The following is a 14,128-nucleotide window of genomic DNA, read 5'->3' on the forward strand; positions in this document are numbered from 1 at the left end:
AGCCAGAAACGTAAGCAGAAAAAAAAGTATCTGGAAAGCAGAATGCAAATAAACAGAACTCACGTCTTCACTTCACTGGGGCTTCTCCTGCTCTGGCCCCTCTCTTTGTGAGAGCTGACTTTTGATACAGTTTAAAAAGACACAGAAATCATGGGGAGCAGAAAGAAATTAAAATAAAACGTGATTATACTAATTGGACAGCATGGCTTTCTCCCTTGTAATGTCTTTCTTTTTGCTCTGCTTAAGACCTTTTCAGTTACTTTACATAAGGTATTTCCCACCCCTGCAGTAAAATACTGCACTGCAAACTAAGCCAGAATTAAACCTCTTACACCAATCGTTTGGCCAGTGTACAGCAGAAACAGTATCGCTATTCTATCACTATTTAATTATATCATACATTATATCACTATTTAAATCATGACTGCATTTGAGCTAGCATGACTAGATGGCAAATACGAGACAGGTCTCAACCCCAGCCCAAGTTACACCAGAGACAAAGACTCTGAGGTCTGCTGGGAAGAGACTCCCTGGGGAGAGATGGGCACCTCAGTAAGTAACCGGACTGGAGTTTGCACCAGAAACACATAGCAACCTTCTCAACCAATTTACAAACAGCTTTCATTCATTCATGCCCTGAGAGGTTGTGGAGTCTCCCTCCTTGAAGATCTTCAAAAGCTGCCGGAGCACGGTCCTTCCTGAGCAACCAGCTGTAGGTGGCCCTGCCTGAGCTGGGCGTTGGACCAGAAGGGCTCCAGAGGTCCCTTCCAGCCTCAGCCATTCTGTGAGTCTGTATACTCCTTCAGTTCCATTTTCTTCTTTTGTTTTTTATTGTCTTTCTTACACCAGGAGAGCATAAAAGATGATGCACGCGCACAAAACACATCTTTTTAATGTTTCCCTATTTCTACACCTATAAAAAATTGTAACAAACGGGAAATCAGTGTAAGTAAGCCGCACTTCCATGCACCTTAAGACAATTCATTCAACATAATTCATAAAACAGAGCAACTGAACGTAGTTGCATGACTCCACAGCAAGTTTTAAAACGTTCTGTATCACCACAGGTGATTCTGAGGCTTCCCTTTAGCATTTTACTATCCAGATGGAACAAGCCATTATAAACATAAATGGATTATGTGGCACTAAAAAACTTTGTACTCAGACTCTACTATTCTGGTTGGTGTCTTTCTGTACAATGGCACTACAGACAAAAAGCTTCAAACTTACTTTGGAAGAAGCAGATTTGAAGATCAGGAAAAAGAATATGCTCACAACTTGTATAGGAGCTCAAGAGCTTGTGTAATCATGTGAGAAAATATAAAGCCTTGCTGACTACTGTTGCATGCTTGATCACAGACACCAGGATCATTTACTATGAGTTGTCCTAACCTCTGAACAGAAGTCATTTTTCATTTTTTATTACCTTATTACTTACTAGATATAGCTATTAAAATTTCCTTGCCCCATTTGTTTTCAAATTATTTATTCATTTGCCACTCATCCCTTGAAGACACTACATGATTTTCTCTTTGTGGCTCATCTTAGCAGTGCCTTCCTTAACAGACAGGAATTCAGTGGCCTGAACCAAACCTTACAGAGCAGGGTAAGCGTTTTAAAATATTTTTGAACCTCTAACTACATTACCGTATTTTCTTTCATAATCTTTTCCCTACCCTACCAAATCCATGTAGGAAAAAAGGTGAGACAAATTAATCCGTGATGAAACAGAGCTGCGCTAGCAAAGAGTGTAACCGCTTTCCTTCTTTTTGCTCTGCAAAGCACGAAACTCTCCCCCATCTGAAACCTGGCCAGCAAAACATGCCGTGCAAATGTCTCACGTCTGCGTGGATCCTGCACAGCTTCTCCGCATAACTGCCTCTCTCAAAATATCATTAACCTCATGGCACCCAGGAACAAAAATCCTGCAAACAGCCCAGCAGTCACAAGCCGAGTGAAAGATAAGCACCATAGAAACATATTTACTATTTACATACAGTCCTATAAGTCTTTGGAGGCTTCATACCAGATGCATTTTCTCACTGATGTTCTCATATGCTAAGACAGTTTTAAGCCTCTGTCACCCCACAGCTGTTACTATTAATCCGCTGCATAACCACAGGCTGTAAGCGTTATTTAAAAGGAGTGTGGAGAAGTTCAAGCACTCTTGCAAACACGGCCTGCATGCTGCAGCATGGACAGTGTCCCCACAAGCCTCCCTGTTACCAATCCATCATGCTACTACTTCAAAAAAAAAACCAAAACCATTCAGCATTCAGATGCTTTCATATTTCTGATCAGGTATGCAGTGACAGTTGCTCTGGGTAGGCCACAAATATAAAAATAATCCTGCAACAGAGAGATTTCACCTTCGGGGCAGCAGGGCCGCCTCCCCTTGGAGGCTTTACCTCACGCGCGTCCTCCATGTTGGCGGCGGCCAGGCCAGAGCGGGCCGAAGCTCTCTACATGTTTTGACCGATCTCGGCAAAGACACCAGAGCACAGCCAGGTTCGGTGGAAACACCATGTCTAATACCACAGAAATTACTCTAATTCACAAATTCCATTTTTCTATCATCAAGTGTTACAATTCTATGGTGATCGTTAAGTAAGAACTATTGGCACGTTATATGAATACCACAAAACTTCTCGCAGGATTTCCTTAGCGTTCCTTACTTAACTTGATGTTTCAGAAGAAAATGTCATTGAGAAACGTATGAACTTTAACTCTCCTATCCAATCGATTAATACAAACACAGCACTAACAACATCATCTTCAGAAACACCTCTGGCACAAATATTTCCAACTACCCTTCAAGGCGTACAGGTATCTCCAGGAATAGGGGGTGCAGGAGCAAACAAAGTTCAAACCTTCTTTTTAACGAGCAAGAGGACTGTGGTACAAAGAATACCACTTCAATTGCCCACAGAAGAGTTCTGCAATGAAGATGCCGAAGACACTGTATTGTAGTTTACTTTAGATAAGTTGATTTTTCAGGTGCCTGGGTTGTTTTTTTTTTTCCTCAGAAGTAGCCTGCTTGTTTTATCCATATTTTCATTACTATTTTTCTTCTACAAATTCCTCTGATGGCCTGGAGTTTCACCCTATGCCTTTTCACTGCCTTTTTTGAACTTCCAGCCATAATTTATAGCTATCCTAAGACCAAATCCTTCCTATGTTTCTCCCAGATACATTTGTTCTGACAGGACTCAGCAGCAGTGATAGGTTATGCAAAGAACGTGACAGGTTATCCAAGAAACTTGGTGGCTACGTGCTCTAAAGTGCCCTCTATCTAGTTTTTTTTTTTTGTCCTGATTCCCCCACGTTAGTTATTTGCATGCTAGCTAGATTATTTACAGAAAAACCTATCATTTCCACAAAGTAATGACTTTGCCTACTCTGCAGATCTTGGAAAATGCATACATCTTTTGTCCCCCCCCCAACCTTTATCTATTTTTTTTTCCTTTTCCTCAAGCATCGTTTCTTTTTGATGCAAAATTGCAAGCCTTCGATCATGTTTCACTACCACAGATCAATGACACTTTGTAAGTTAACGAAACATCAAACCTGTCATAGTAGTTCATGCAATTGTCTTGCCTTTCCTGTGGAATTACCAACTACTATCCTTGCACAAACCACTGGCACTAGAGCCTAGGCTACCTGATCAAGATAATGATGATCTGTAATTATTTTTATGGAGTTTAAGGGGAATCATTCACCTTATCTGACTGCCTGCCTGTTAAAAATACTTACATTCCCACACAGCTTTCTCTGTGTTGAGCCCAACAACTGAAATCAAAGCAAAGCATGTTGATTACCAGGAAGCTAAAATCCCACACTCAGAAGACTGAAACTGATGAAGTGACACTTGCCTGCAAGCTCTGGGCAGGTCTCTGCCAATGTCCCTTGCTGCAGAAGAAAGCAAAAGCTCTGAATGTCACCATGTCTGGGGAGAAAGTCAGTTCTGAGCATCAAGCATAAGAAAAGAGTGGTTCACTAAATCAGTCTGAAATGTCTCTCCTTCTGATGTTAAGAGGATGGGGGACAAAAGAAAACCCCAGAATACTTTCAAGCAATTATGCATGTAAAGAAACAAACCACTCTTTAAATCCCTCACAAACAGCAGAACAGTCCAACATCTATGCTCTTCTCTTGTGAGTGACTGTTTCTAGCTCACCTACAGCCAGGTCTGTAAATCAGCAGCTCGCTTTCAGTTGGTACATACAGGCTGCAAGAAGAGAATACACCAACACTGTGCTGCCCGGTCTGTAACGGGAGAGGCTCAGTCCCTCATCAGATCCTGGACCCTTTCCAGCTCCCCCTCTCATTCCCCAGGAGCCCCTGGCTCTAGTGGGGAGGCTGCTCATTTTGCAGTCTCTCTGTCCTACAGACAGCAAGGGGCTGCTTGCTTCTGATGGTATGTAATCCCTGGGTCACTACTCTCTGCAGACTGACATGGAGAAGATACGATGCTGTGCTCTACCAAATGACATACAAGCTCACCTTGTCCTGGATGACTAGGACTCTACTTTTGAAGCCGGTCAGAATCCAGAGGAAAACTACAGGTGTCCTGTGACACAAACTAGAGCTATGAACAAAAAGAAAATTACAGCAATAACTGTGAAATATCAGCTGAGGGGGATCTTGATTTTAATTCTCTTGTATTTCTGTCCTTTGGCTCAAACAAACTTTTTTGAAAACTTCAGTCAGCACAAAGGACATGGGGTAGCACAGATACAACTCAGCTCCGTATGCAAGAGCCTGGACTGCCTTCAGAGACCAGCATTAATAATAAATAAACTGTTTAACATACAAATTGCTTCTGTGCATCTCTCAGAACATTACTACAACATAAATGACATTCACATCATTTTCTTGTATTCACACAGGACTAGCTAACCACGCACACATGCTTAGGCAGACACTCATATCTACGTTTGTCTGGAAACAAGCCACATTTTCTTCAACCTGGGACCAACTCAATCTGTTCTCTAGAAAACCATCTTACCTTCCACTTATTCTAACATGAAAATCCACAGTGGCCAGAGAAGCATTTCCTCCCCTCAACTTTTAAGAGACTTAAATTAGCATAAATCTAAGACTCCTAGGCTACAAGTGAAGATAAAAGTCCAGCATCTTCAGACACTTCAGGGACTGCAGAAAACAGCCTTTTCTCTCACCAAAGCAATGTTAGTAACTTCATAATGAATCAAATGACAATTGATGCTCACCTTCAAAGGTTACTTAGAAATAGTTGCTTTAGATGAAAATGCTACAACAGATCTCCTCAGAATCAGGCCGTGAAGTATAATGTAAAAAGGGTCCCTCTGTAGTACCAATATTACTTATTCCACACTGCAGTTAAAGATAATACTGCTTTGTTTTGTTCCTTTAAGAAGTTGGATACTGATTTTTATGTCCCTTTGTTTTAAAGGCATGATCTCTTGGGACCACTAGTCCAAACGCGCAAAGTACTGATAGGAAGAGAGATCAGCAGTAAACAAAGTCTTAAGAACAATGCAAATACATTTTCCATAACTTGTAAGATAAAGCCAAAGAGCTCTGATACCATTGAAGCTCATGAAGAAAAAAAAATAAAAAAAAAGAGATGGTCTCCAATTTTGTTATGCAATCAAGTCTGGTGGGGTTGTGTGTGTTTTTTTCTCCCTCAAATCATTTTTAAATGATTATTTTGAATTGCACTGAAGTTTGACATGTTAGCCTGACTCACGGGAGGTAAGCTAGCACTGATGTAAAGGGAGGCCAGGCAAAAGCATGTTCAACAACTCACTTGACTTTCTCAAATGATCTCCACTATTTAACCAAGCGGGTGTAAGGAACAAGCGGGACACATACACATCTGTCTGCCCACAGAGGACGGCACCCTCATTTCCATGGCAGGAGATTTGCAACTCTTGCAGACTCCTGACAGGATGCATGCAGAGCAAGCCGTGCCGCTCCCCTGCTGTTCCCATTTCTGCCAAATATTGAAACTGCCTAAAAACATTTAAATTCACAGGACAGAAAATGTTGCAGCAGCAGTTCCAGAGAAGGAGGCCTGGGATTAGAGCTGAGCACAACTACACAAGGCGGTACTGCAAAGCCAGGCACTGCAGAGGGGTGGCCTGTGGGAGAGGCACGTAGGCAGCAGGAGGGAGGCCTCAGCTGTCTGCTTCGGACACTTTGGGGAAGATGCAAAATCAGCTGGAGAGAATTCAAGGAATAATGAAAGCTACCAGAGGTCTAGGAAACGTGACCTGGGAGGAAAGACTAGGACATATTAGGAAAAGTTTTCTAATGTTTTTCTAATGTTTAAGCTCATTAATCAGCAAACTGTCCTACCTAGAAAGGCTGTAGACCATCTGCAACTGCAGGCTTTCAAGAACAGGGTACAGAGATCAGGAGCGATACCACTGCAGCTTCTCCTCCATGGCCTGGCACAAACATCAGGTAGGTCCTTTCCAGCACTACTTTCCCTCATTAGAGCCACAATTCAGGCTGTTATCTAAAGAAGAGCTGTTAGAATTCCATTCCATCGATATTACTAGTACTCACCTGAAAAGGTGAACTTTTAAAACTGCAAAAATGATCACCCTGTAACAAAGCCTTCCCAAAAGTTTACCAGCCTAAGATACCTCAACCACAAATTAAGAGTGATCACTGATATCCAAAACAGATAAGTCCGTGTTTTTCGAGGTATTATTGCAAGCAAAGAGCATTTCACACAGCAAGGCACCCAAGAAGGATCCCTGCAGCATTACTCCCTGCACAGGACTCCCACTGTACACGTGCTTGCTCAGATCCAGGGTGGCAGAAAGCCTCAGTGTGACTTCAAAAATGGCATCAAATTGTCCCTCAAATGGACATGCTAATGCTGTAAATCTTAACAGAGCATCCTCAAATTAGGCAAATTACAGCTTTACGCTAGCAGTAACACAAACACTACCAGCTGACACGCAGTTTGATGTCAACAAATCAAGGCAGGCCAATTTGACAGGAGGCAAAGAAAACCTAATAAAACTGTCCCAATGAAAACATTTAAGTGTAATTCAACTCTGGATGGAAAGCTAATGATTTAGCAACTGTTTTAAGAATGCAAATGTTATTGTGCCTCGAGGAATGACAGCTATTCACTAAAATTATACTTTTGTATCTACCTTTCCTTAAAAAGCAGTTCAAATGCCCTCGAGCTGTCTGGAAGAGAACACTGCATGCAGAGTGTTATTCTCAGCAGCTTATGTCATATGTTCAGATATTTGGCATTTATTCACATACCCCCCTATATGCGATCCCTGCCAAACAAATGGTGCCAATACCACACTGGAGACATCCACAGTGGCTGGCCAGTCTTAAAACACACTCACAATTGTACCAAAACACTGTAATTTCAGTATTGTTAATGTACTGAACAGAGTACACAACACGGAAACAACACAAAGAATTAGAAAGCGATGCTGTAATTTTCTAAACCAACACAAACACTGTTGGCTCCCTCTGGTGCTAAATATAATGTAGTGTTACATATTAAACGGGGAGAAGTAAGACAATGACATAATCCAATTATTTTGTACAGTGGGTGACATTCTGGTAGTAATTGTTACAGCAGCAGATTTCCTCTTACAGACAAAACCCTTAAGACCCTTAACCCTTATTCACAGCCTGTACCAACAGATCTGAAGTGGAAAAAATGCGATACACACCTTTAGGAAGTGCCAACGTGCTCCTGTGCACACACACACGCTGGGCCTCCCCCCTCATGCCACATTTTCCCTTTCTGAAAATGAGGTCTTCCCCATTCTTTAAGAGCAGATTTAAAAACAGATTTCAGTCTCTGATTCATTAAATTGGCAGCAATTCCTTCCGTAGCTTTAAAGGCAAAATAAAACCACTTTTATACCCACCCATTTCTGCAACTACGTTCATTTATACTTGTTCAACTACACGTGTCAAATTGATTTTAAGTCATCTATTAGAAAATGTGATATTCACCACAGTGTATAGAACACATATCAAGCCACTTACTCTATTCACAAATGCAAGTGGCTGTGTTTGGTTTCTGTTTTTTTTTTTTTTTTTTTTTTTTTAAATCCTGTTCATGGCTTTGAATTTCCAGTGACACACAAACCTACCCAAGTGAGGTGATTTACATAGTAAGTACTATTCCTTGAATCATTTTAAACAATAATTTGTTTGCAGCTTTTCCAAACTGGTAATATTTCTGATGCAAAACATGGGATTTTAATAATCTAGTCCTGAAGAGCTGGATTTCTGTTGCTTTTTTTTGTCATTGTGGGGCAAGAAGGCAAACAGGCAGCAGGTTTTTGTTTCCTCCCCCCACCTTTACAACAAGGTAAAGGTGAAATAGCTCAATGAGACTGCTACATCCACAGCCTCTGTTTCCTGCATATTAACAGACTTAAGCACCCCACACAGAACAAGGTGTGTGGTGCAAAGTGACATTCAACTCCTCCACCTCCTGGCTCCTGGCGCAATTCACAGCAGAAGCGCGTTTTAACCTCAAATAAACTGGATAGCAACCATGCAGTTGAAAGGGCAGCTGGTGACAAGAGCAAGATAAGGGTGTTCCCGGGATGTTTCTTTTCATCCAACTCTTCCTTGTACCTGTCAACAGCAAACAGCTAAGGCCGGAGCAGCAGGGCTCAGAGCACCACCCTTTGGTATCCTCCTGCCATTTGCTGTGCCGCTCCTCAGCTTCCAGACAGCAGGAGGGTAACCCAGCTCTCCCAAGCGCCTATCCCCCTCAAGAATTAAACAAGTCTTGCTGACATCTTCCAGTTATCAGACAGTAAATTCAACGAGAGACATGTTTTAAGAAGACCACACCTATTAAAACTCTTCAAGAACTACAAGCATAAAGGGCTTTTTCGGCCAACACCTACTACCAAGACCTCTGTCAACAGCAGAATTCCTCTTCCACTTCCTAAAAGCATATGCAGCTTAAATACCATCACCTTGAATTCTAATTAACCAAAATTTAGCAGGCTTCGTACAATTATTTTAGGCCAGTATTCAGAATTTGAATTGGCTTGAGACAAGTTTAAGGTAAGACCAGGTAGACCAGTAGCCTTTTGGCCTCACAGCACGGCTGAGGCTGGAAGGGACCTCTGGAGATCCTTTGGTCCAACCCCCTGCCAAGCAGGCCCACCTAGAGCACGCTGCACAGGATCACGCTCAGGTAGGTTTTGAATATCTCCAGAGAAGGAGACTTCACAGCCTCTCTGGGCAACTGTGACAGGGCTCTGTCACCCTCACAATAAAGAAGTGCCCCCTCATATTCAGCTGCAACTTCCGGTGCTTCAGTTTGTGCCCATTGCCTCTTGTTCTGTCACCAGACATCACTGAAAAGAGTCTGGCCCCATCCTCTTGACACCCTCCCTTCAGATATTTATACACATTGATAAGATCCCCTCTCAGCCTTCTCTTCTCCAGGCTAACAGGCCCAGCTCTCTCAGCCTCTCCTCATAAGAGAGATGCTCCAGTCCCCTCATCATCTTTGTAGCCCTCCTCTGGACTCACTCCAGGAGCTCCATGTCCCTCTTGTACTGGGGAGCCCAGAACTGGACACAATCCTTCAGGTGTGGCCTCACTAGGGCTGAGTAGAGGGGGAGGATCACCTCCCTCAGCCTTTTGGGAGCACTCTTCCGAATGCACCCCAGGACACCGCTGGCCTTTTTGGCCACAAGGGCACATTGCTGACTCTTGGTCAGCCTGCTGTCCACCAGGAACCCCAAGTCTCTCTCTGCAGTGCTGCTCCCCAGCAGATCAGCCCCCACCTGTACTGCTGCTTGGGGTTATTCCTCCCTAGGTGAAGGATCCTGCACTTGCCTTTGTTGAACTTCATAAGGTTCCAGCCTATCCAGGTCCCTCTGAACAGCGGCACAGCCCGCTGGTGTCTCAGCCACTCCTCTCAGTTTTGTGTCATCAGCAAACTTGCTGAGGGTGCACTGTCCCTTCATCCAGGTCATTGATGAGTAAGTTGAACAAGGCTGGACTCGGTACAGACCCCTGGGGGCCACCGCTAGCTACAGGCCTCCAACCAGACTCTGTGCCACTGAGCACAACCCTCAGCAGACCTAGGTTGGGTCCCAAACATCATCTTGATTCTCAGTGCGGTGCCTTGTGTCTACCCTTGCAAAATACAGATAGCCTTGAAAAAAGATATTACCCGTATGTAAGTATTGTGAATACTCCATCTAATAATAAATATAACACTAACACTTTATACTGGCTCTCTGTTTCTAGGATTTTGGACAGCAAGTATGTACTATTTTCTCCACGAGTGAAATCATCAATATTTTTTGTCATAGAAAACAGTATTTCTTTATTTAAAAAAAAATAAAGAAAATCTTTTGCAAAATCCTTCCAAATATGCACTATCATTTTGTACTAACTTTAAGTAACACAAATGATCTATTTGAAATTATTTTATTTCATTTTCAAATCATAAATTTTAAGGCTTTTTTTTTGCCCAAATGCAGGCTCAATATTTAAAAGAACACTTTCCCTGCGGTGCATTATTATGCTGCATTATTGCAACTTACATTATGCTTAACTGTAACACCCAATGTCTACTTAAAGCAGATGACTGTAATATCACTAAGTGGTCTTTGCTCACTTCAATAGCTTTCAGAGCGTATTTTGCCTTTTCAGCTGAATGGAAAGGAATCACCTCAACTGACCTCCCCCTTAAATCCAGAAAGAACTGTATTCACTGTCTCTAAGTCATTCAGGAGTATGTTTTGTACGAAAAAGAACTAACACATTGCCATGGGATGTCAAAAAATAGCTTTTCTTCCTCAGGATGGACAGTATCAAGTAACATTAGCAGGTAACGAGGTTGCAAACTGTCACTTCAGTAAAATGAAACTTCACCCTTGACTATAAATCCGTTTTCAGTGTGAGAAGAATAATGTGAACTGACATTTTAGTTGCCACTGTATAACAAGCTTTCACGTAGAGCGTAAGTGCTCGGCAGAGGCACCAAAGACTGCCCCTGGCCATCATGCGCGACGTCCTTACAAATGCTGGTGACAGTCTCGGCACTGAAAAGAGGGTTGCATGTTATACAGCATTACTATTGATACGGCAAGCCTGGAAAAGCTGATGTGATTTAGACAGCCCCTAAGCAGCTGATCAAAAGACTCTGACAGAGGAGATCTATGCAATGGTTAAGGCTGTTTCCATCTTAACTGCTTGTCCCCTTGGGAGATCCCCACCTCTGCAGCAGGGCGGGATGTTGTGCCCACGCCCCAGCAGTTCCTGCTCTGCACCATCGCCCACCACAGAGGCAGGAAAACGCACACTGGCACGTGCCTTAGCTGAGCTGGGAAAGCTGATGCTGACCATCACCGCAGTGACAGCAGAGGTACTGGTCGGATTGCTAGGGGGCAGAAACATCGTAAACCACTGCAGCTCCTTCTTCTGTTGCAACGGAGAAAGGAACAGGCTGTGCATAATTCTGCTGCCAAGGAAAATCGTGCCGAAGTTGTCCATCTCCACCCATTAAGGGAGAGTAACTACCAGATGAAGTATGAAAACATTCATCAGGATGCCTGGCATTCCTGTGATTAGCACACACCTGCTTTACACAGTTCTCCTCAGGCTATGGAGCAAAGTAGCAGTAAGAGGACAAAACTATTTCAAGATCAGAACAACCACTCCTCTTTCAGCCACGAGCCAAGAGTTTATTATTAAAACACAGACTAAGCCAAACGATAATTATATCAAATATAAAAATGCCCTTCCTCAATGTCCTGCATCCAAACTGCAGCTCCTTATGACATCTGCTAATTTAGTGTAAGCTTCATTAAGCTCAAACCCTTTAATAAAAGCATGTTTTCCTCACTAAGGCTTCATTTCATCATTAAGTTAGAACTTCAGGAATTCCAGAAATTACTTCAACGATACCAGAAACTTACAGCAGTGAGCTGCTGCCAAGGCCTATCTCAGATTGACACCAATTTCAATTAGAAACAATGTATTCCTTGACGTACTGAATTTAGTATTTTATTACCTACATAATTTGTATGAGCATTTAAATAGGATTTTACCAGTATATGTTTCTGCAAAGACCAAGTTCTCAAAGCTTTACCAACTGGTTTCAAATATATTGCATTTCTCTGCTGGTCATGGAAAAGAAAATCAGTTCAATGCAGTTTACCATTTCTCATCTTGCATCACTCCCAAGACCCGTTTGCAAGCAGAAAGATGACTGATACAAACACGAAGACGTGTAAGAAGCTAGGCTGGGCAGGCTGACAGCAGAACTGGCTGTTGGTCTCACTCTCTCTTTTCCACTGCAAAGGCATCAGACCCCTAAGTACATTCCCAAATCTGTAAAAGACTTCTAGCAAGCGGCCTGCAGGCTCTTCTCTCCTGGCAAGGTCTAGGCACCACATATTTTGTGCATAAATATTTGCTGGACCGAAACCTAACAACTTTACTGAATAAACAGCTCTCCTGAAAGTCAGTTTCTACATCATAGCTTTTATGTCATCTAATCTAACAGATGCAGCAGGAGCAGCTTACTCACCGATCGATCACAATCTCTTTCTGTCTTAGCAGCCCCTCTTTAATTTTCATTAGAGACTCCCAGTTGCTGAAGTCCTGATAGCTGGTAGCTGGGTAACTCTGACGAGATGTTCCAGTTGGAACCTGCATAAAACATTTCTATCATTAGCCTCCAAAACAGTAAAGGTAAATAATCTCCTAGATATTAGGGAATTTACAAAGTAGTCTGTTGTTTCAGAAACGTAACAATGCTTTGCAATTTAATCAGATTTGCTTTATATAAAAAAAACTGGATTTATAAGGACTTTCTTTAACAAACTTCAGCATCAGTGATTTAAACACCATTTTATCATTTCTCTACTAATGAATTCACAGCTCTGAAAGCAGTTTGAGATGAAAAGCTCATTTAGAACTTAAATACTTATTAAGGCAACAAACTTCTTTACTTATGAATGCAAACAACACAGAACGTTCGTATCCCGCTGCAATTATTCAAGTACTACAAACGAAATAGCTTTAGACTGGCTGATAACTTGCAGATAATGCTTAACATTCCTTTCACTTGTTCGACTCCCACCTGTAACTTCAGCATATAGAGAAAGAGAAATGCTTTCTATAAGCATGTACATTTGAAATATAGAATATGAAAATACAATTCTGGTTAAATTCTAACTGTTCTCAAGAATAAAAATTTCGGAAGTAACAGATTTCAGACTTCCATTAATCTCCACAAAAGCCAGGCTGTGCATCTCAACACAAACTGATCTGAAGGCAACAGTCATACTGAATAGGAGCCAACAACATCATGGTTTAGAAGAGTAAACTACTAACGGGGATGGTTAATCAGGAGCGTTTTCATATTCGCAACATAAAAAGTATTACAAGCATTCGTGTCAGGAATTCACATAAGGTGGAAGGTTTAAGTTAGAACTACAGTGATCAGACAGAGGCATCCCAGCATCAGCTGCCATAAGCAATCATCTCATCTTCCACCATTTTATTCATCACTGGAGAAAAAGACTTCTCTTTTTATTATCTGGGAGTCACCTTGGACTATGTTCCTTCTATGTTTTTGGAAGGCAGCAGGAGAAGAAAGTGAAAACATGGCTCAATTTGGTTTTAAAAGTTTAAACAGACTTTTAAGGATATTTTTTATTTGCATTGTTCTAAACATTTAAAACTTAATTTACGATTATAAAAAACTACATTAAGACCATCTATCTATATTAAGACCAACTACTATATTAAGACCAACTATCTCCACTATGTTGAAAGAGTATTTTTCCCCATTCAGTCTAGGTCAGTTCAATCCCTAGCTTGCTACTGATAAAATGAACCTGAAAAGGTAAAAATACATTTTCCCTCATTTAATTTATAATTTAAAACTAGATAGAAGATAAGATCAACTAGTTAAAGAACCTCTTAAGACTGTCACAAAAAAGAAATCCCAACAAATCCAATTGATCTGCTTCACAGAATACTTCCTTTGCTTAACAAGCTGGATAGATTGAGTAGTATAATTAGTTAGGAATGATTAAAAAAAAAAAAAAGAAACCAATCCTCCCCAATTCTACACATTAAACATTTAATGTCAATT

The 14,128-nt window shown here is 41.6% G+C and overlaps 1 protein-coding gene across 3 annotated transcripts in view; it reads right to left on the bottom strand.

Annotated features, from left to right (window-relative positions):
• CEP85L (centrosomal protein 85 like) overlaps nt 1-14,128 on the bottom strand; it is a 148,633-nt gene that overhangs the window by 20,950 nt on the left and 113,555 nt on the right. For all 3 annotated transcript variants that reach the window (XM_040554288.1, XM_040554286.1, XM_040554287.1), the window contains exon 4: nt 12,554-12,675. In XM_040554288.1, coding sequence (XP_040410222.1) covers nt 12,554-12,675 — 122 coding nt within the window. The remainder of the gene's footprint in view (nt 1-12,553; nt 12,676-14,128) is intronic.

This window comes from Cygnus olor, chromosome 3 (assembly GCF_009769625.2).
Source record: "Cygnus olor isolate bCygOlo1 chromosome 3, bCygOlo1.pri.v2, whole genome shotgun sequence".
Lineage (NCBI taxonomy): Eukaryota > Metazoa > Chordata > Aves > Anseriformes > Anatidae > Cygnus > Cygnus olor.